The sequence below is a fragment of the Solanum dulcamara genome, chromosome 4, assembly GCF_947179165.1.
Source record: "Solanum dulcamara chromosome 4, daSolDulc1.2, whole genome shotgun sequence".
Lineage (NCBI taxonomy): Eukaryota > Viridiplantae > Streptophyta > Magnoliopsida > Solanales > Solanaceae > Solanum > Solanum dulcamara.
Window position 1 is genome coordinate 10852599 of NC_077240.1, and position 22624 is coordinate 10875222.

The window sequence follows — 22624 nt, forward strand, 5'->3', positions numbered from 1 at the left end:
AATTCAATTATTTATTGATAGTCCTATTAATTATAATATTAATCAATTTTTTTCTTTTATCAATAACCAAGTATTATTAATTTGGTTTATGACCACATAACATATGATCTATTTAAAAAAAATTTATCTTTTTATTAAAAAAAAATCCATATCCAAAATTCAAAATCGTCATCTTTAACAAAAAAAAATAAAACAAACAAATGAATCATTACTCGTATGGATCAATTCATTATGGAATTAACATGTTGATCAACTCTGGGCTGAAATTTTAATGAAAAACTGAAGTCCCAACCATATAATTCGCCTTAAGGCAAAGGACAGATTTGGTAAAGCAAACTACCTGATTCTTCCATTTTACCGGGCTCATTCCTTAATTAAAAGAAGAGAAGAACAAATTTTGCCATTATTTTATTGCAGTCAAGAAGGTCTGGTCATCTTCAGCCCTAGCTCTTGGAGCTTCAATTCACAGGAACCAAAGGGACCCAACACCCAAGTCTCTGTCCTTTTTTTTTTTTTTTTTTGAAATCAACTGCAGATTCCCTCTCTCTACTGTTTCTTGAATTTTTCAAAAAGTTTTCCAATTTTTTTTGTTAACTTAGATCCCTCATTCCTTCACTTAGACTAACAACATTCACCATATCTTTATTTGTTTAATTTTTCTTCTTGTTCTCATTGGAATTGAAAGTAGTAACTTCTGAAGTTTCTGCAAAATTAAAGTTTAGGGGCTAATTTATTTCTCACTTAGAGGAGGAAAAATAATTGAGGAAGTTGAATGTGGATGCAAGAAGATGACCTAGTGGGATTGGTGGAGAAAGAGTTAAATCTTGGAGACTTGATTTTTTTTTTTTCCTTCTGGTATCCAGCTGTGGGGACACAAAAAGGGTTGTGAAAAGTGAAGTTTGAATTCTTTGCATCAGGTTTGGTTTATCTTTGAGAAGTTTCATTTCGTCGCCATTATTACTGAGGTTTTCTTGCCTATTATTTTAGGGTGAATAGGTTGCAAACTTGCAATTCTCTTGTTTAATTTTGCATGAAAAGAATTTTGGGTGTCAAAAATAATGTCCACTCAAGAAATCTTTGAACTTTCTGTTGGGGATGATGTTCTAATCTTTAATATCTTTAAATCAGTTTTTGGTATTCGGTCCTAGAGATCTGTTACGCTCAAACTTAATTCACAGAATTGGTTGAATATATAGGGAAGGGGAAAGAAGGAAATAAGAGAGAATAGAAGGGAGAATCTGAGAAGGGAGATTGAGAGAGAAGAGAGTTTCAATTCGTTCCATGGTCCATCAAATCCTTAAAAAGTGAAATATAGAGTGGTAGAAAACTGAAGATTCTAACCCTTTTGCAAGCTGTCTTATAGTGTTTTGGCTACTATCAATGCCTCCCTAAGTAATTTATTCACGACAGCCACCTCACTCGTGCCTTAACAAAAAATTAGCCACCCTGCTTTGGAGATGAATTCAAAAGAAGAGAGTTGGGGAGAGGGGTTGTATCAATACACAACCTTCACGAGGTCATTTCCTGTAAAAAGAGTGTTAGGAAAATTTGTACGAAAACCTACGCTAAGGATGGCAATTCGCAACACATATTTAACCTTTTTAGTCTGACAATCATTTACGAGATGATAGATCTAACTCCACTATAGCTTGATTTGTAGCATTTTGGAAAGTTCTAGTGGGAAGGATTGATAAATATATCATCTCTGGCCGAAATTATACTGCTTGAAGTTTATGTGGTTTGTTAATGAGGTGAAGGACGAGTTTGGCTACTAATGGTACTTTTTTTTTTTGAAATTGAAGTCTGGATACTTGTAATGGTACATTTTTTAAAACTATCTAACACTACCAAACTCATGTCCTTTTGATAGTCTTTCCAAAATCTCTGTAGCAATGTGATCCTAATTGTAACAAGGCCGATGGAATTAAGACCTTATTTTTTTTTGAGTAGTCAATGCTCTTGATTGATCTATGTTAAGAAATGGACCTTGTATCTAAGTCAACTCAAAAGCTAGTTTAAATGGTGAGAAATGTGTAAGACTATATAAGAAGACTAAAATGTACATGTTTAATCAATGTGGGATTCTCACACACTTCTTGCACACCCAAGGTGACCATCTGGAGCATGGAATAACATGAGTGGTCCAACATCAGGGACGTGTCTGCCTCTTATACCATATTAAAAAATAGACCTTGGGCTTCATTCAACCCCTAAAACTATTCAAGCGGTGAGATTTGTCAAACTATATACGGAGATTTAAAATTCATACTACACAGTGCTAGTGTCTATGTCAAGTGTTGTCCGGAACTGGTTAACCTTTTATTCTTCCTCATAGTTGTACCTCTCGAAGTCAGGGAGGCTCTACAGTTTCCATTGCATTGCAATATCTCTAGTTATCTTGTAACATGAGAGGGAATTGGCTATTAACATTTGCAGTGCGTTCTTATAATGTCATAAAAAGTCGATACTAACCAATCCCTTATGGTGTGGTAATCACTTTAGTCCCTTCAAGAATTTGTGACTAGACAAAAAGAATCGAAAGAAATTCAATTAGGTGAGGTATTTATTGTTCGGTTTTACTCTCTTCAAGACAAAATTCATGTGCAATGAGGCACACACCCCGTAGTGCTCTAGGTGAAGCGTTAAACAAGGCAAAACTGACCACCTATTTGGCACCTAGTTTCAAGATCTGATTAGTCTGACATTAGGGCCAAAATGTGTGATAGTAAGATGAAGTCTAATGTATTGCACAAAGATGTGTTGTGAGAATGACCTTTGCGAGGTGTTTCTAGTACTTCCTTTTTTCGGTTTGCCGTACACCAAAAATGTAAAAGACTGAAGTGAAGGGTTGATCTATTTCTTTTCTACCATATAAATGTGAGTCTGAAGCAGGCATTGGTAAAACTTACCCACACCGGACCTTGTAAAAAAAGGGTTGATCTATTTCTTGTTTGAGTCTCCAGATGTTTAGCATGGTTTCAAAATTTCTAGGAGATGCAAGTATCCCTAGTCTTGTGTCCTGTTTTACTGGCCTCCTGTTGTACTTTCAAGCATTGTCAATCATGTTCGACCCTCAAGCTCTCTATCTCGCATTTTAGATTATTTATTTGTATACTTACTTTCCCTTATTTAATTTCTTGTTAGTCCTGGGATGAGTTCTACAAATATGGTTGGCTTGTGTAGTAACGATCTTGGAGGTGGGGAGAGAGAGACTGTTAAGTTGGAACCAGAGTTGGTTGAAAGTTCAATTCCACAAATGCAATACTGTGAAGCTGATTCCTTGCCATATCAAAAATCCTCAAGCAGCTGCGGGAGGCAAGATTCTACAGCTACTGAACAGAGTGAAACCACTGTCTTGGATCAAGATCAGTCTCTGATAGATGATTCAAACCTTTGTTCTACATCACAAATATGTTCAGCACCCCTATCTCGCCAGTTCTGGAAAGCTGGAAATTATGATGAGGCGCATGCTACTAAGTCCACCCTTAAAAGTATTATGCTTTGAAGTATTCATTTTTTCCTTTTTTTTTAAAATTTATTCTTAGCAAATGATCCCTTCTCAAAAAAAAGTACTTTTAGCAAATGATCATTATATTCTATTGGGTAAAAGACCAAATGAAGATTGTTGGCTACAACTAATTGATTAGCCGTGCATAAACCATGCCTGCTAAATGAGTTGTTTTGAGTAGTTGGTCAATCTATTTCTTTGCTTACCTTTCTATATTGCCTTATAGCCTAATACTTTATCTGTAATTCAAGTATGTGTTTTGCATCTAATATTGTTATCATTTTATCTGTGGCATTATACAGAAGGCTCCAGTTTCCTGCACATTCACCCGAAGTTCCTTCACTCAAACGCTACTTCCCATAAATGGGCATTTGGTGGTATGTGCAATTGCTGGTTGATTTTTCGTTTCCATATTCTTGTGTGATAATAGGATATTGCAAATGCTATTACCGGAGTGTTAACATAGTCATTATTGTTCTGTGGTGTCTAAAGCCTTGGCAGAGCTTCTTGACAATGCTGTTGATGAGGTAATCCTCTTTTTCAAGCTTATTCTTGTTTCTCTTTTTTTTTTGTAGCACAAGCTGTCTTCCATTTTTGGCGGGCTACACTTGTATTAGGGGCACATGATTATCATTGGTGGTAGCTGAAAATTTTCAAAAACTGAAATACATGGAGAGAAGGTTGTTCACTATGAACAATGAATGGTATCTGTAATACATGAAAAGAAAGAAAAAGTTACAGCAAGCTAAAGAAGCAGTAGTCCAGAAAAAAGTAGGGTAACAATAGATATATATCAAAGGAGAAGGAAAAAAGTAGAGGTAGCTGGAGATATAGAGACGGTGAGGAGTCTTTCCTTTTAAAAAGACTTAATTAGTCAATACTCTAATAAATTTATACTCTGGTGAAATGGTGCTTTTTAGTACTCATCTAGTAGGATCTATTAGGTATAACAGGGTAATGTTAAAAGCAGGCTTTGAGTTCTTGAAATGCTGGAAACTTCTTAGAATGCTTTAAGTATGAGCAGAATGGCAGAGATCTTTCCACATGCCATATATGGACAATCTGGAAGGAATGGAACAGAGAGGCATTTTTGGGGAAGGAATATTTACTGCCACACATAAAGAACATTTTTCTGGTGTATTTTTAGAACACGTAGCTAATCCCTGCATGTGTAGATGTCTGGATACACTAAGCTAGTTCTTTTCTATAGCGCTCTTTCTTGGCTGCTGAGTTTCCACTCTTTGTTCTTAGTAAACACCAACTTATTTATTACAAAAGAGGACAGTGTGAAAGTACAAAAGCTTTTAAGTGACTTAATTAACAATGTACAAGAGGTGCTCCTTATATAGGAGTCATAGGCTATATATAGTATGGTATGCAGTCAATCCTTGTGTAGATGTCTGGATACACTAAGCTAGTTCTTTTCTATAGCACTCTTTCTTGGCTGCTGAGTTTCCACTCTTTGTTCTTAGTAAACACCAACTTATTTATTACAAAAGAGGACAGTGTGAAAGTACAAAAGCTTTTAAGTGACTTAATTAACAATGTACAAGAGGTGCTCCTTATATAGGAGTCATAGGGTATATATAGTATGGTATGCAGTCAATCCTTATGCTAATAAGTAAGTAAATATTTTATAATTAAAATATCCTTAAATATCATATGATACTCTATGTGATTTCCTTATTCAAGTCAAAAAATCTATTGTGTTTGAATCTAGACACTTATTCACTTGAAATTCTAACATGCTCCTCAAACTCAAAGTGGGGAAAACAAATTAAGTTAGCTTATTTTGAAAATATAGAAAATTGATGCCAAAATCTCACTGGCATGTGCACATTACCCAAAAGAGAAGAGATGTTGCAATTCTTTCCTCCGGAAAGTCGTTGGTATCTGCACATCTATTCTCAATCACTGAAAAGAGATGGTGTTGCAATCTCTAGAACATCAACGTAACTTGAATTGGCAGAACAATGATAATACATTGGTCAGTTAGAATTCATATAGCCGGCTCTAACTTGTTTGGGATTGAGATGTAGTTGTAGATGAGGGCACTCGGTCATGTAAAAGATAGAAGCATCAGTTCCCAAAGAGATGGCGGTGCTTACTATTGTAGAGAGAGGAGTGACGCTTGAACAGTCATCCAAAGATAACGACACTTATTGCCAAAGAGAAGAGAATCGCTAGGCACCACAAGGAAGCACAAAAGAAAAAATTGGGTCAGTGGGCATCACACATTGGCAGGTACCACCAGACGGAAGCGGAAGCTACTTGAGTCTCTACCAAGATCGCAAAGGCCGTGATACCATGTGGAATAGGAAAACTTGTTGTCTTAATTAACAGTGTACTAGAGGTGCTCCTAATATAAGTCTTATGCTATGTATAATATGGTTGGTAACCCATATGCTAATAAAGTAAGTAAATGCTTAGCTGGCCTGATAGTGAAATTATAATGGGTAACACATTGGATGAGACTCTATGGGACATATTCTTGGCCTCTGGATGTGTACTTCATGACATGGATATGTATATGTTCACAAGTTTGCTCTAAGAATCGATTTTGTTTTGCTGAATAAAGTTTATTCTGGATCCCCTGATGGTAATGTGCCTTATAAGGTATCAACAATGTTGAGATTCTGTAACCCTTTTGTCCAAACCGTCATGCTAATATTTTCCTTTCTATGTCGCACCCTTGTTTCTTCCACTGGTTAGATACAAAATGGAGCCTCCTTTGTTATTGTAGATAAAACCCCAAATCCAAGGAACGGAAGTTCAGCTTTAATGGTTCAAGGTATTCCATTTCTTTTGTTGTTTGTGAATAGCACCTGATACTGATGCTTTGGTTGGTCTGGTTTCGTTTGAAGAAAATGGTTAGAGTATGAGATAGTGAACCTTTGTAATCTCTGTTTCAGATGATGGCGGTGGAATGGATCCAGAAGCCATACGTCGTTGTATGAGCTTTGGGTTTTCGGATAAGAAGTCAGCTTCAACTATTGGACAGTGTACGCATTTTAATAATCATGGTGTCCTTTTCTGTGTCATGTCTTGTTAATTCCTAACTTTCAGCATTTTAGATGGAAATGGTTTTAAGACCAGTTCAATGAGACTTGGGGCAGATGTTATTGTCTTTAGCCGCTGCACAAAGAACAGGTACAGTAGTATTCTTGCGCTTGCTGCGTTATCTTTCGTTGTTCTCCCTTTCATTTTGATTATTCTTTTCATTTTTCACTGATCAAAACAACTACAAGTCTATTAGCAGTTGTAATGAGTCTTTTATGATTTCTTTGACTTGTATTCTGTGAGACTCTCCATCCTGTTTGTGACTAAGACATAGTATTATTTTGTAGATTCATTATGTCTACATGTTCATGACTGCTTGTTGGTGATAGTGGAAAAATAAGTGTGAAGTCCAAACAAGATAGTATGTAAATATCGTGTACATCTTTGTTTATTCTATATATCGTGACATGCCAAACTCTAGAAAAATCCCCATATAAGTTGCTCCTCAGCGATAGGTATGTTGTGCATGAGCAATGAAGAATTTATTCTGGTGGAGTTCTAAGGTGAGTTCCCTCTCCCAAAAGCTGGATAGTTGAGGGGAAGAGAAACGTTCAACATAGTAAGATTGGCTGAATATATATATATATATATATATACTGGAGTGATGGAGCTTGAGTAGAATAAGCTCGTTTTGAAATTGCCAAAGTGGCAGTTGTTGTAGAAAAAAACTTGCCGTGTTTAAAAATTAATTCTGTTGAAAGCCATAGACTGAAACATGCTTTGCCAAAGTTCTTATGTCCTAAGTTGCTCGGACTCTTTATTTTCGGTGCCGCACCCATGTCGATACGACGTGGGTGTGGGATCCGTACCCGATCTGGTCAACCGGTTTTGGGTACTCTGACTAAATTCGAGGGATAAATTTTGGACAGATTCAATGAATTCTGTAAATCAAAACAAAAACTAAGGTGAAATTGAAGAAAATGAAATGCCTTGTATATATGAATTTCTATTGTCACTCCCTTTATTTTTATCTCCCTCCAGGATTCTCCTATTGATAAATATTTTCTCCTCAAGTTTTCCACACAATATCTCATAATTTAGGTTTTATAACTCTATTGAATTATTTTAGCCGAATCCCTGCACCCGTATCCATACATGGATCCGTATCCCCGAATCTTAAAATTTAGATCATAGAGGACCTAACCTCTAGATCGACACCCAAAACGGACACCCGCACCCGAGTCCAAGCAACTTAGCTTGTGCCAACACTTTATATGTTTTTTGGACATTGTTAGCTCCGTATTATTATTTTTTTGGTTAGGAGTGCAAATGTTATCTCAGAGATGTTACTCATATTGACAGGGGATCAATTCCTTTGTATTTTTCATGCATCCTCTAGATGCTGATAATAAAATCTTTAATATAAAAAATAAATACAAATGCTAGCCAAAGTTCTGATCGTGCAGATTTATTACTCACATGATCTTGCAGATTTATTAGTTATCTTTCCAGGTTAACAATGTTGATCTTTGCTTACTAATTGGAGTATCCTTAGGAGAACTTCAGTTTTTTCCAAATATAATTTGAGGGGCTTTATTTCCTCTTTGAGAGTTTGAGGAGCATGTGCAATTAAAGGCTGCTCTAGCACCATATTCTAACAGAGTTGTCTATGGAATGATCTGCAATCTGTCTAATGCATAGCTTCAGGGAGGGTATTGCCTTGAAATCTCTAGGCCTAAAAAAGAAAAAGTAAAACCCCAATTTTAACTTGAAGACATGGAAGCTTTATTTTGTTTGTGATATCAATTGCTCACCCAGGCTACTGATCTATGCTCAGGGTAACCCCTTCTAATTCTGTGCTGCTATTGTGACCAGGAAAAGGACACAAAGCATTGGGCTTCTATCTCAGACATTTCTGACTCGAGTAGGCCTTGACAGAATAGTGGTTCCTTTGGTGAGCCTTTTTCCCTTTCCCCGACTAAGCGTGCATTTGAGTCTGAATAGTCTTCAATAGCTCAAACCTTGATATGGTGGTTTCCCTGGGTCTCCAAAATTTGTATATGCATGTCTTATTATTACTTAACTCCTTCTGTTTCCCTGAAGAAAGAGGAAAGAGGAAAAAATAAGATACATTCGTAAATTGGGGGGGGGGGGGGGACTACCTGCATTATTCCATGTGGCCATGTGATCATAAGCTGTTAAATAACAGTAATCCAAACATCAGTTACTCCCGCTTACTTTCTTGCTTTTTCTTTCTCCTTCCAACCTTCATCCTCCCTTTCCTTAAAGTATTTGTTCTGGTGATGCAGCTCGACTTTGAGTTCAGTGCAGCAGCTAGAAAATGGAGTTCGCTACATGGCGAACAACATTTTAGGAATAACCTCTCGTTGTTGTTGCACTGGTCTCCATTTGCAACAGAGACAGAGCTTCTTAAGCAAGTAAGTTTTTGCTGTCTTCAAGGTTGTTGCTTTCTTTCAGCAGTTTCCTTGTACTTTTTATAATAAAACTTCCTTTTCCTCTTTGCTTGGCTTTCTTCCTTTATGTGAGTTCTCCTCCTTGCATCTTGTGTGTGTTGAAAGTGAAACAATTATAGATCTAACTTACTTCTTTTGTCATTCTTTAACATGTTGTCAACCTAAAAATCACTCTGTGGTGATGATCTATATTAGAGTCATCTGCCAAATCTTCCTTGGAAGTATCAGTTATATTTTGCTTTTAGTTGCCATAATTGGAAGTATACCTGAGTATTTAACTGTACCTGAAAAATTACCGGAGATATAAAGCCATGAACTTTTTTTTTGATAAGGGTGAATTTTGTAGAAGGTATAGGCAGACTAGGTAGTGCGTCAAAAATTACAGATTGTGGAAGTCTTCGATCATTTCTAACTAGTAATCTACATCATTTACAAGGTTGCGCCAAAAAGCTAGCAAAGGTCACATCTTTTTCTTAAGGCTATATATATTCCTCTCTTTGCCTTAAAAAAGAATTCGGTGTGTTTTTCTGTCCAAATTATCCACCAAATAACCAATGGCTATAGTATTCCAAATCTTGTGTGCCAAATTGTTCATTCTGGAATGTCTGCATAGTAGGAAGAATGTTGGATTCTGCAATAAAGGTATTGGATTTTGTTTCTAACATGTCTTCAAATTGTTATTTAAGAATGCTAACTGCTTTTAAGCTAAAAATTCCAGTCTTTTGGTTATCGGGAAAAAAAGGAATACTATTGCTGCTTTGTGTATTGATATTCTGATCTATCAGTGGCTCTGATGAACAGGCATACTTCCACCACTACTTTGATACTTTGATAGATAGATATCATTTGGAACTTTTTTTCACACCCCTTTTAGCCACCTGAATGAAGTAACGACGAAACAATCACCTTATTTGCCAAGTACAAGTATGTCTTCCTCTATAGAACAGACCTAGTGTGACAACCCAATTTAGGGCCGTGACCCTCGCTAAGGGGTAGGATCCCCAAGCAGGCTTTAACTGGAAATTACAAAAAATTGCGCAGGGTTTTCCCTATATCCATACCTATCCAAAAATAAAAAGTTCCTGTCAGCTAAATAAGACAACAAACAAACCCAATTCAAACTATGTCACCACCTTTATCGATCATCCAATTTCAACACCCCAATACTAGTTCCACTGTCAAAATACAACAAACTAATTTAGCACAATTATAAGTCGTTAAATCTTGCAATAGCCAAAGTACTTATGGAACCTGACAGACCAAACTGACTAAAGAGAGAATCTTAAGAGTTTTAAAGAAAGTATGATAATAAATAAATAAACTCTTCTCCCATGCAAGCCAATGCGAGGCTCACCAGAAACCGTCAATTCGTGCGCTCTAGTTAGTTCAATCCAATCCTTGTCTGCGTCAACTGCTGTCTTTGTAAAAAAACATTATCAATGAGTGAGTCGCTAGCTTGGTGAGTAATAAGGCTTGACCACAATTGTTTTTAATGGGGGACAAGTTAGTAAACATGCCAATATACCTATAGTATTCAAAAATAGGGTGTGTTTGGTATGGAGGATGCTTTCTTATTTTTTCATGTTTGGTGGGACAAAATTTTTGGAAAATATTTTCTCTAGGAAACATAGGCTCCTTAAAAATGAGGAGAATGACTTCCTTAATTAAAGTAGTGAAAACAAGTTCTGTAAGTGACATTTTATGTTTATTGTATCCTCCCCATCACCCAACATCCCCAACCCTACCCCTTGATCATCCCACTCCCGCCACCCCTGAGGCCCCACCCCACCATCCTCCCACCCTTATAGTTTTTTGCTAGATTACATATAAATGCTCGTGCTTTAACATTTTTTTGCTTACCAAACGCTATAAAATAAGTAAGAAACCAACTTGTTTTCCAAGAAAACATTTTCTAGGAAAACATTTTCCATGGAAAATATTCCCCTTCATACCAAACACAATGCCCCCTTTCAGTAAAGGTAAGTGGTAGTCAAATCTGGTATCAAACACATAATGTTAACAATATTCAATTAGCAATTCGGTAATAAACGGGTGTTATCTTAACCCTATCATCACATGATCACAATCACAAGTATAAATTCCATAAAACACGTTGTCATGTCAAATACATACTTGGGGAGGTTTCCGAGTATGTACCATGTAATCGGTGTGACCCCCTACCTCGAGAGAAATCAATATCGGCATGCTAGTTCTACCTTCCACTAGCGAGGGTTGTAATGCAAAAATACAAGTGCACCAGGTCTAATGAACCTGCCCTTAGCTATGAGATCCGCTAAAGTCTCCTACCAAATTAAACTTTTTCTATAGACAGTTAAATACTCTTATGAACATTTTCAAGACGGTACAGGGCATTGAAGCTCTTATCAATCATGCTATGTGTCAAACTTCTACAAAAATACTTGTCAAGATAACTTTCTTTCAATTAATGGTACAAGTATTACCGTAATGGTAATTACATCTCAAGTAGCGGTAAAACATGTCTAGTAACGTGAAAACATTTAAAGTAAACATCAAACATCTCAAGTAAACGGTTCAATATCATAATTCATACGAAGTGAAGGACTTGTCCCACTTCAAGACATTTGACAACACATTTCAGTTTCCAAAACCATGTGTAAATTATGAAAACATGGAAATAAAAGTTGCATTAAGGTCAATACTCACATTACTCGTGTTGAAATACCAAACACGTCATCTCAAGCAATCCGTGCGACTTCCTTCAATCATTTAGTCAATCTATAATCACATCATATTGATGTTGTCCTGCTTGTATATGGTGGGCAGTTTGGAGAGAAAGAAATTTAAGAATTTTTGAAGGAAGAAGTAGCTCTTTACAGAATTTTAAGATGAAGTGCTTTCTTCCTTTTCATTTTTGGTGTAAAGAACGTTTTGTAGAGGAGGCAGTATCCTTAGTAGATCTGTTAGGTGCTCTGTAACGGTTAGGATTTCATAGTTAGATCTGTTGTCCTTTCTCTCTATATTTATGGTTTTGGCCTATCCTAGTGCCTTTTTCTTTAATACTCAAGGTACCATTCTCAAAAAAAAAACTAAAATAAAATCATATTGATATTGTGTCAATTTCCTTGTTTAGGCTAATTCATACCCGAGGGTCTGCGTTTATTTTTGACTCTCAATTCGTCAAGTTATGTTTGCTCACTAACTCCATAATTCTCAATTTAAGCAACACCGAGTCATAATTCCAGTTACTGATCCTGATCGATTTGTTCATTACTTAATCTATTTCAGAATAAAATTTGAGTTTTGTTCATGGCGTTTCTTGAATGCGAATCAGTTGTAGCTCACCATACCCATATTTAATTCAAACCATGATAATCTGTATCTACCATTAGAATGAAAAGCTTCTGGCAGCAACTATAAAGAGAAAATCAAGAAGCATTATGCCAATTCTCTGTTTTTATATTTTTGGTTCTCTTTTTATTCCCTTGGATTTTCTCTTTCTGTAGTCCCTGTTCTGCGCCAAAGTGAATTTCTAATGCTTCATTCAAATCCCCCTTTTCTTTATGCAAACTTGTGAGGAAAACTTTTCATGGCTTTTTGACCCATTAATTGCTTTTCTCCTTTTTTTCTTGGTTAAATGACTTATATGCCCTTTGCTATTTAGAGTTCTTACACCTAGTGTTGGTATTATTCCACACCTTTATTCCTTTCATAGCACTACCACTTTCAAAATGATGCATGACGATGTGTGTGAATAGATATATTGACTCATGCCTTTTCATTCCTGCATTAAATAATGATGCAGATTCTTAAGTCTAGCAAGTCTGTGAGTGTCACAAGTGCAATGGTTTAAGTTGATTTTGGCTGGATTTATAGTAGAAATTGTAATTTTTTTCCAAGTACTTGAAACTGTGTTGTTAGAGTAGTTAGTTTTCATTTTCTAGCCGTTTTGTTTTGTTATATCATTGTTATCCGTTTAGTCTACAATTAGGTTTTGCTTGTATCATTTGAATTTTCCAGCTTGCAATACTCCAATGTTGAGACTTAGAGCCCGTTTGGATTGGTTTATAAGTTGTTTTCAGCTTTTTTGAGTATTTGGCTGACCAACTTAAAACGATTTTGTGCTTGAAATAAGCCCCAAAAAATAATTGGGCCTGTTTGGCTTAACTTATCTAAAGCAGCTTATAAGTATAAGATGCTTTAAAAAAGAAGCTGCTTATTTTTTTTTTGGCTTAGAAGCTGCTTTCAGCTTATAAGCTGTTTTAGATAAATTAAGCCAAACAGGCTCTTCGCAGCAGGTTTTAGTGGCAGAAGGTTGTCAGAGCAACTTTAACTTCACGCGGACCTTCCAAGAAAATATCACGTGGTTTTGCAAACATTCAAATTTAACTCCCAAACCGACTAGCACCTTCTGACATTGGCAATTCAAATATAGCTCTCAGCTTTGTTCCCGGCAATTCCCTATTTTCCTATTAAAGCTTGCTGTATTGCATTACAATCCTGTGAGGCTATTCCTAACCTTTTACGAATGTCGACTTTGGCTCCCTCCCTTATATAATTTTCAGTTTGATGACGTTGGTGATCATGGCACAAAGGTGATTGTCTACAATTTGTGGTATAATGATGAAGGCAGAATGGAGCTCGACTTTGAGGCAGATCCTGAGGTTCGGTTTGACTATCTTTATGGGATTTCTGATTTCTGTTTGTGTCATTTATAGCTTTATTTTATGTCTTTTTTGCTATAACTGCAGGATATTCTCCTTTCGGGGGATGCAAACGATAATGAGAAGAGTGGTTCTCGTAATAAAGCAAGTGACCAGCATCTTGCGAACCGTCTTCGTTACTCACTCCGTGTAAGTTATCTTTCTAGTAGTTTCGCCTTGATACTTCTATTTTTAAATCAGAGGATTACTGGTCATTATCTTCTTGGTGTTCCCATACTGAACAGGCATATTTATCAGTGTTGTACTTGCGGATCCCAGACAACTTCTGTATTCTGTTACGTGGACGGGTTGTTGAACTCCATAACATTGCTAAGGATCTGAAGTACCCTGAATTTATCATGTACAAGCCTCAAACTGTTGGATTCAAAGAGGTATATACCAGATTTTGCTTTTAATATGAGTGGTATTTGGTGCGATAGATATTATAATATATTTGCACACTCCACCCATTTTCACGTGGCAAAAGTTGGCCTTTTTTGAAGATTAAGATGTTCTTTGTTTTGTATATAATCTTGGTGGTACTAGAAGTAAATGTCACTGTTCTAGAAAGCAAAGGTAATTAACAATTAAAAAAAAGAAGCAAAAGGGTAAAGTGATGCGAAGCGAGGGGTTATCACTTCACTGGCAAAGCCATGCATTTCAGATAAATGTGCACTTCAAACAGTGCTCAAAGTGATTCAAAAGAAAAGTGATGGGTTTTCGAATCTCAACCTTGAGAAGTTGGTTAACATTGGCATTATTATATATTGGAATGAAATTAGTCATTTTAATAGCAATTTAATTATTACAGTACCATTGCATAAATTATGCATTACTGTAGAGAAGTGTGCACTTCATTTTTCACTTTTCGCTTCATTTATAAACATGGGTAAATATTTCAAGTTTTTGACAAGTTCGTTTTGATCAGGAATACATTGTATGGCGCTTAAAATTTGGATTGCTATATGAACTTTAACTTGTGAAATTATATCTGGAGCAAAATATTATTCAAAGAGTGTCAAACATTGTTGGAATTTTGAAGCCAGAAATTGTGTTTTGAGTACGTTGGGACTTGGGAGGGAGGAATCACTTGTAACACCTTTTCACTTTGATTAGATGGATCTGAACTTCTCTCTTTTCTTGAATTGTGGAAGACCATCACATTGATTAGATGGCTCTGAACATCAAAATTTTACTCAGAGATTTTTTGATAGGTAATAAAGTTTTATTAACTAAAAGGGTCAAGTTTGTTTGAAAGATGTATACAAAGTTGGCTCAAGTATCAACATTTTTATTTACAGTGCTTGAACTTTCTTGATTATAGAGATAGAGGTCGAGGTATGTGAGGAAATTCTGGAATTGTTCAAATTTTGAGTTAGTAATGGTGACTTCTTGTATCCAAAGTGATGCATACTGTAGCATGTGTATTTCCCTTTTCTCAAAGTAATTGTGATGTCTTGTATCCAAAGTGATTCATACTGTAGCATGTCTATTTCCCTTTTCTCAAAGTAGTCTCCTAACTGGATCAGATACATATAATGCTTGACCTTTGACCATTAGATTGCTTTTGCTTCCTTAAAGTTTGCTATTAACATTTTAAGCTCCAATGTTTCCAGAACTTCTCAAATGTTTTCCGTGTTTTGGTGGTTGCAGGGTTCAGTCATTACTACTATTGGCTTCCTAAAGGAAGCTCCAGTGGTGAATATTCATGGGTTCAATGTCTACCACAAAAATCGTTTAATACTGGTGACTAGTGTTGCTTTATATTTTTAAAAAATTGTGAATTTGAACTTCTGAGGAAAATTAGCTTTGTTTGTACATATCTCAAAATCTTGTATGTAAGCTGAATAAGAGTCAAATAATTCCACATTTAGTAGAACTGACGGATCGTGAGATAGTTTCCTTGTTAGGTAACATAACAGATGTACACCACAAAAAAGAGAGAGGAATATGTGGAATGTGCAGGAACATTTTCTCCGTGGCACTACACATCCATCTAATCTATGTGGGCAATCACCACTAATGGGTTCCTATGGTCACCTTTTTTAGTAGTGGATCGTTTGATGGGAAACAAAGAGCACCATTGGTTAACCCGAAGGAGAATATTCAGAGGTGAGGAGATACGTTAGTCGCAAGAGGTACAATTGTCGACTAAAAAGGGTCTCGACTCAGTTTGTAAGTTTTCTTATAGAAAGTTAGCAAATGCAGGAAACCATTATGTGATGGATAGAGGAAAGGGAGTAGGGGTAGAATATTGGTAAGGCTAGCATCAATTCTAGGAGAGTTGCGTGTTATTTAGAGTGAGAGGCGGTCAAAGAGGAAGAATATGAGTTCTAGAAATATTGTCAACATTGAGGTGAGAGAGTAGGGAGAAAATACATGAAAAATATACTAGCCATCCTGTAATAACAACATTTTGCTATAACGATCAGTTTTTTTGAAATTGATTCTTCATGTTATGTTAATTTTTTTTGACACTGGTAACATTTGTATTTAAGTCAGTACTTAGGTAGTACTGGAAAACCATATTTACAAATAAGAAGAAAAAGAAGTGTAATCTTCCCCAAAACTGAGTAGACATTTGTACACCAAAAACAGAACAACAAAATACATTTAAGCTTGACTTCCTGCAGGTTGCTGTTCCTATTCTCAAAACATCTATCATTTCTCTCTCTCCTTATAGTCCATCATATACAAGCAGGGATCATCCTCCATCTTTCTCCTGTTGTAGCCCCAACTCCAGCCTCCTCCCAACTGAATAGAGTCTCATGAATCTTACTAGGCATACTCCAGGAAATGCCTCTCTGAGATCAAGGAAAATCTGTCACAGTTGGTCAATGAAATTCCAGTGTAGTAGAGGTGTCTCACTATCTCTGTAACCTTACCGCATAGGGAGATCCTTACCATATAGGGAACATCTGTTGCATAGAGAGAGACCTCTCTTGGCCACATTGTCCAATGTTAAAACTGCTTCATTGGCTGGCCGCCAGGTAAAGCATGCCACTTTGTGTGGCACTTTGATTCTCAGATATGCTTCCAAGGCCATTTGAAATCTTGATTATCACTAAGACTTGTCTGTTTATATCCTTCATTCACCCTGTATCTACCTTTGTTGTGCCCATGCCACCATAAATATTCCTATAAACTCTCACCTGTTTGTATTCCTTGGAAATTCTCTAGCAACTTGAAAAGTTCAATCATTCTACGAATTTCCAGTCATTCAAGTTTCTTATAAGGACCAGATTCCATCTTTGTTGTGACCACATTTCAGCAAGAGTGTTCTGTTGATGTTGAGCCAAAGCAAAGATGTCAGGAAAGAGATCATTAAGGCTCTCAGTACCTATCCATTTATCAACCCAAAAACTTGTTTTTCTGCCATTTTGAACCTTGAGAATTGATTGATTACTGAGAAAATGCCAGCAGACTAATAGATTTCCAGAGGCTAATACCATAAGGGGTATTAACCTCTTAGTTACCCATTTATTCAATTTCTCATACTTGCTCTTGATTACCCTGTACCAGAAGGGTACCTCCATAGCACTTCATCTTGAGAGCTTTGCTTTGCTTTTTGAGATTCTTGATACCTAGTCCACCTTGTTCCTTGCTTCTGATAATGTTCTTCCATTTGATCAAGTGAAAACCTTTCCTTTCCTAGTTTTCTTGCCACAAGAAGTTTCTTTGATTTTATCCAACCTTTGAACTACTGACTGGGGTATATGGAAGATATATAACATATCTTGTTTTGGTAAGGTGGAAGATAGATAACATAGTTGTAGGGAGAGCATCTAGAACTGGGTCTATCAGAATAATTGGAACAAACAATGCCTTTATATGCATAAAAGGTGGAATAAGAATACGAAATTTGGTAACACATGGATTAAAGTAACTAAAAATGAACAAAATAACAATCATGCATTAAACATTATTTTTCCTAAACATTAACTTAACACATGCTTTTAGAGAAGTTGGAATGCTTTGTTCATCGTCATCCTCTCTAAGCGGGAGGGAGCTACGAAAATGAAAGACTATACACCTATTAGTCTAGTGGGAAGCATTTATAAGATCATTTCTAAGGTGCTTTCCATTAGACTTAAAAAGGTGTTGGATGAGACTGTCTCTACTTCGCAGAATGCTTTTGTGTAAGGTAGACAAATTTTGAATGCAGCGTTGGTGGCAACGAAGTGGTGGATTCTAGGAGAGAGCTAGGAGTGATAGGTCTGTTATGCAAACTTGATCTTGAAAAGGCCAATGATCATGTGAGTTGGAGGTTCCTAGATTCCATTATGCTTTAAATTGGATTTGGGAGAAAAGCGAAGGAAATGGATTCATTTTTGCATCTTTTTGATGAGATTTTTTGTGCTGGTTATGGTAATCCTTGCGTCTTTTTAGGAGATCAAGGGGTTTGAGACAAAGGGGCCTCTCTCAGTGATGTTTGATTTAGTTCTGGAAGTTTTGAGTAGGATGATGGTTAGAGCTGTCTTGGGGATACTTAAAGGGTTTTAATGTTGTGGTTAAAGGGTTAGGGGCAGTCTCAGTATCTTACTTGTTGTTTGCGGATGATATCTTGAATTTTTGTGATGCAGCTGAGACCTAATTGGATGACCAAGTCCTTACTTGGTTTTAGGCGGTGTCAAGCCTCAAAATTAATTTAAGTGAGATTATTCCTGTTGGGGAGTTGAATAACATTGGATCACCTGCTCAAGTATTGAATTGCAAGATTTGGGCCTTTTTGACTATTCATCTTGCGGTATCATTAGGTGTTTCGAACAAGGATCAAACGATGTGGAATCCAGTTCTTCAGAGGGTTGAGAAGAGACTAGCAGAGTAGCATAAAAGATATTTGTCCAAAGAAGGGAAGGGAAGTGTTTATTAAGAGCATGTTGTCGAGCATCCCCACTTACTACATGTCTTTATTCCATGCTCTAACTTCGGTAATTGTATGCTAGTTCTACCTTTCCAGGGTTGTAATAGTAATTGTAAATACAAGGTGCACCAGGCCTAATGAACCTGTGTTAGCTACGAGATCCATCAGGATCTACTCCCAAACTATACTTTTCTTTAGATACAGTAAAGTACTCATATGAAACATTTTAAAACAATGTAAGGCATTTCAACTCTTATCAATTCATATTTATCAGTTTAGCAAAATCACTTGTCACACTTTCTATTTTTTGGGAAACAATAAAATTAGTAAGGCAATGGTATTGTTTTACACAATATAAAGGGTAGGTTGGATAGTACACAATCCACAAGCAATCCTGTGTGATTTTAATGGCCCAAACCTTTTTAGAGCAGGCCTACACACGCACGACTTTTAAACGCGTCACTAATGTGTGAGGCTGGCTTACTACTATACCTAACATCTCTCATGCATCCTCGCTAAGGTTTACCTCGACGCATGGGATTTGCCTAAACTCAACACTGAGATTTGCTCTGTCTTATCAGGATTTGCCTAAACTCAGTTGATCTCTGACCCACACCAACAAGGCTGACACATGATTGGCTCTGATACTTTCTATAGCTGCCCTGCCCACTAGTGATATTGTACGCGCCGGGCCTAGACCCGCACAACTTTAAAACGCGTCAGTAGTGTGCAAGACCTACTTAATTATATACCCTCTTATGGACTTAACGTCCTCGCTGAGGTTAGCCCCATTGCGTGAGATTTACCTAGAGTCCTAGACTCAACAATGATGTTTGTCCCGCCTTATCGGGATTTGTCTTAACTCAGTTTAACTTTGGCTCATGTTAACAAGGCTGACACTAGAGTGACTCTGATATCATCAGTAACGGCCCAACCCCTTAGTGATATTGTCCGCTTTAGGCCTAGACCCGTACGACTTTAAAACTCGTCACTAGTGTGTAAGACCTATATCCAACATTTTCCCTATGTTTTTACCGATGTGGAACTTCTTATCCTATATTCCACAATGTAAGTTTGATACTTTACCCCACTTGTGGGATTCCACTGGGTATGTTGTTGTTGTTGTAAGTTTGATACTTTGTCACATTAAATTATTGTTGCACTTCATCGATTTATTCAATTTTGGTTACGAGTTCTTTCTCAATCCTTGATATTGTGATACACCATATGACCAATAAGTTGATTCAAAATATTGTTATCAACCTCTTGGCTTAAAAAAGTAATCTTTCTTGATAAAGTCGTTTGATTAGGGTAAAATTGTATCCTTAGGAACCGTATATGCGCCTTTTGATGCATATGGATCATAAAGATTGTGAATCAATTTGTAGATTCCGGTCCTCTTTTCCCAGAGAGTTACTCTCTTACTTCTGGCGAAAGGGCTTTTCTTCGAATTTTCAATAAATACGAGTTTTGACTTCCTTTTTATGTATTTTGTATATTTCCTCATAGAATTATAAGTTATAAGAAACTAAGTAAGGATACAATTTTGTTCTTGCATCGAAATGCTTGAGTAGCTAGTGAGGTTAGTAAACTGGATTATATGGATGGATCTTGGAGTCCTCCCGCTATCCTTGATTACATTGATTCAGACTTGATCACTTGTTATCGTTTGGGTTACATTAATTGTGGACTTAAGGATTCTTTATTATCCATGTTACGTAATTCTCCTTCATGGTATAAGTTTAGAAAGCAGGTTGTGGCTCTAAAAATAATGACCTTTTTCTTCAAGGAAAGTGAATCTGACATTTAAAAATCTAACTGTAGACATCTACGCAAGAATTTCTATGTCTTGTCTTCTATGGGTTTGTTCTTTACTGTACCTGCTCTATCCTGTAAGAATTGCTTTCTGGGCTAGCAATGACCTATCAACAATTTTGATGGATTGTTCTTCTACGAACTGATTCAATAGATAGACATTCTTTACATACCTTTTTCTAACTCCTAAAGTCTTACATCTTTTTTATCATCTCTTTGCAGCCGTTTTGGCATGTTGTGAGGTACTCTGATAATAGAGGCAGAGGAGTTGTTGGTAAAGAAGCCTCTGAACCACTTTACATTGTTTCACTGTTCCTTATGCTTGTACCACTTTTCCCCTTAACCCGGTTAGAGAGGTTATTTGACGATTTCCTTCCTCTTCAGGTGTTCTAGAAGCAAACTTTATTCAGCCAACCCATAATAAGCAGGACTTCGAGAAAACCCCTCTTTTTCAAAAGCTTGAAGTACGATTAAAGGAGATGACATGGGAATACTGGTAAGCAATTACTTGAATTTAAGAATGGGTCGGTGAATTGTTTCTGTATTGATGGAGGTAACTTGCAGCATTGGAGGATTAGATTTTTAGCTTGTCTGCATTGATTTAAACAGCTTTTACTTGCAATTTTCTATCTTTTCATGGAATTAGATGGGAAAGGCAGATCTAAGTTCTTCATAATCAGCTACGTATATATTTTCCTCACTTAATACACATCCTTTGACAGGGATTATCACTGCGGGCTCCTTGGTTACTTTCCAAAGAAAAAACTTCAGGGACCGATAACTCCTCAGGCTTCATCTGAATTTAGACAACAGCATGGGTCATGTAAACCTGTTGTCTTGGGAAACTCCTCCGGTGTGGTTGGTTCAAACATTACAGTTCGGGGAACTGTAACACCAGTCTTTCAAAATAACTCTAAACAAGGTAATGTATTTATTGAGAGAGCTATGTCTCACCTCTATAATGGACATTTCTCTCTTAAATTGTGTATTCGATCAATTAATGTATCTTTGGGAGTTATCCTAGATCTATTGTGTGTGGTATTTCATGGTTGAGAGGATTTTTAACGGCCTTGAAAATCAGAAAGGAGCTTTTCTTTTTCCTATGTATGCAGTCTTAGCTTATTTTATTGAGGCTTCTCTTTCGACCTATTGTATTCAACTTTTCTGCTTCTAGAATACCTACTGTGATAGGGCATGACATGGCTGCTACAATGGAATGTTCGTTTGGTTTGGTCAAAGTAATAGGGTTTTGGATATTGCCAAATATTTATAACTTACCAGCATTGGTAGATTTCACTGAAGACAAAGAAATTGGACTGCGTTAATACTCATGAAAAGTCACATTCTTTTCAATTTTGAACATTGGATTACACTAAGGAAATGTTTAATTGCGAACATCTTGTACAAATGACCTTAATTTTTATGCTTAATGAACATATCCTCGCACTCAGATTTTGTTGTCTCCTTTTATGTTATGTTGGGAGCTCATATTGATTCATCTCAGTAGAATGAAAATAAAGAATTTTGAATTGAAAAAAATCTCAATCATCTCCTTCACCTTAATTCCTACTTGAGTTGTCCATCTCCCCTGAGCCCAATCAGTATCTTCTGGACAGCTAGGTATTTTGGATGTCTACTTGCTAAAGCTCCATACCATCCAATGTCTTTCTCTTTTGTTAATGGTGATGTTCAGGCCAATTTACGCGCGTCATAAATATGGGGGGGGGGGAGGGAGAGGAGGGAACGAGAGCGCAGAGAGAAGAGTATTTCGAAGATCGAACAGTGTTGCTAAATGGAGTTCTAGAGAGATGGAGGACCTTCTTTCTCTAGATTGTTTTTAGTAACTTGCCATCACGGAATAGATTTTCTTAATAACATAACTATTTCCAATTCTCTTAATAAGTTGGGATTTGAGTCATCAGGGATGGAAAATCCTTCTCTCTTGTAGCACAATGGGAAAGTCTTGGTCTTTCCCTCTCTGCCCTCATTTCGGTGGGGTGTGATAAAAGCAGACATCTTGATTTGGTTCCTTGTCCATGAAAGACTAACTACTACTACAGACCTCAGAATCTCATAAATCCTGATTGTAAGAAGATGAACTTCACATGTTATATGGCTTGAATATATAGTTTCATTGCTCCTGTTTAGTGTTGGGGTTTTAGGCCTAACAATGATGGAAAGATCCTTTGGTGAATGTCGAACATGCATTTTCTGAGGTCATTACCGCTGAACATATCTCTGCCACATAAGTTGGCTCTGTTGGATATATTGGTGTTGTGGC

General features: G+C 36.7%; 1 protein-coding gene across 1 annotated transcript in view; it reads left to right on the forward strand.

The window, feature by feature from the left end:
• The first annotated feature begins 323 nt into the window (after nt 1–323).
• Nucleotides 324–22624, forward strand: part of LOC129886174 (protein MICRORCHIDIA 6-like) — a 28790-nt gene continuing 6489 nt past the window's right edge. Inside the window, exons 1-16 of the mRNA XM_055960752.1 lie at nt 324–917; nt 3145–3491; nt 3811–3885; nt 4001–4035; nt 6221–6299; nt 6421–6510; nt 6583–6658; nt 8384–8462; nt 8818–8946; nt 13527–13625; nt 13713–13814; nt 13910–14056; nt 15318–15410; nt 20566–20617; nt 20728–20839; nt 21066–21265. Coding sequence (XP_055816727.1) covers nt 3152–3491; nt 3811–3885; nt 4001–4035; nt 6221–6299; nt 6421–6510; nt 6583–6658; nt 8384–8462; nt 8818–8946; nt 13527–13625; nt 13713–13814; nt 13910–14056; nt 15318–15410; nt 20566–20617; nt 20728–20839; nt 21066–21265 — 1708 coding nt within the window. The 5' untranslated portion in view covers nt 324–917; nt 3145–3151. The remainder of the gene's footprint in view (nt 918–3144; nt 3492–3810; nt 3886–4000; nt 4036–6220; nt 6300–6420; nt 6511–6582; nt 6659–8383; nt 8463–8817; nt 8947–13526; nt 13626–13712; nt 13815–13909; nt 14057–15317; nt 15411–20565; nt 20618–20727; nt 20840–21065; nt 21266–22624) is intronic.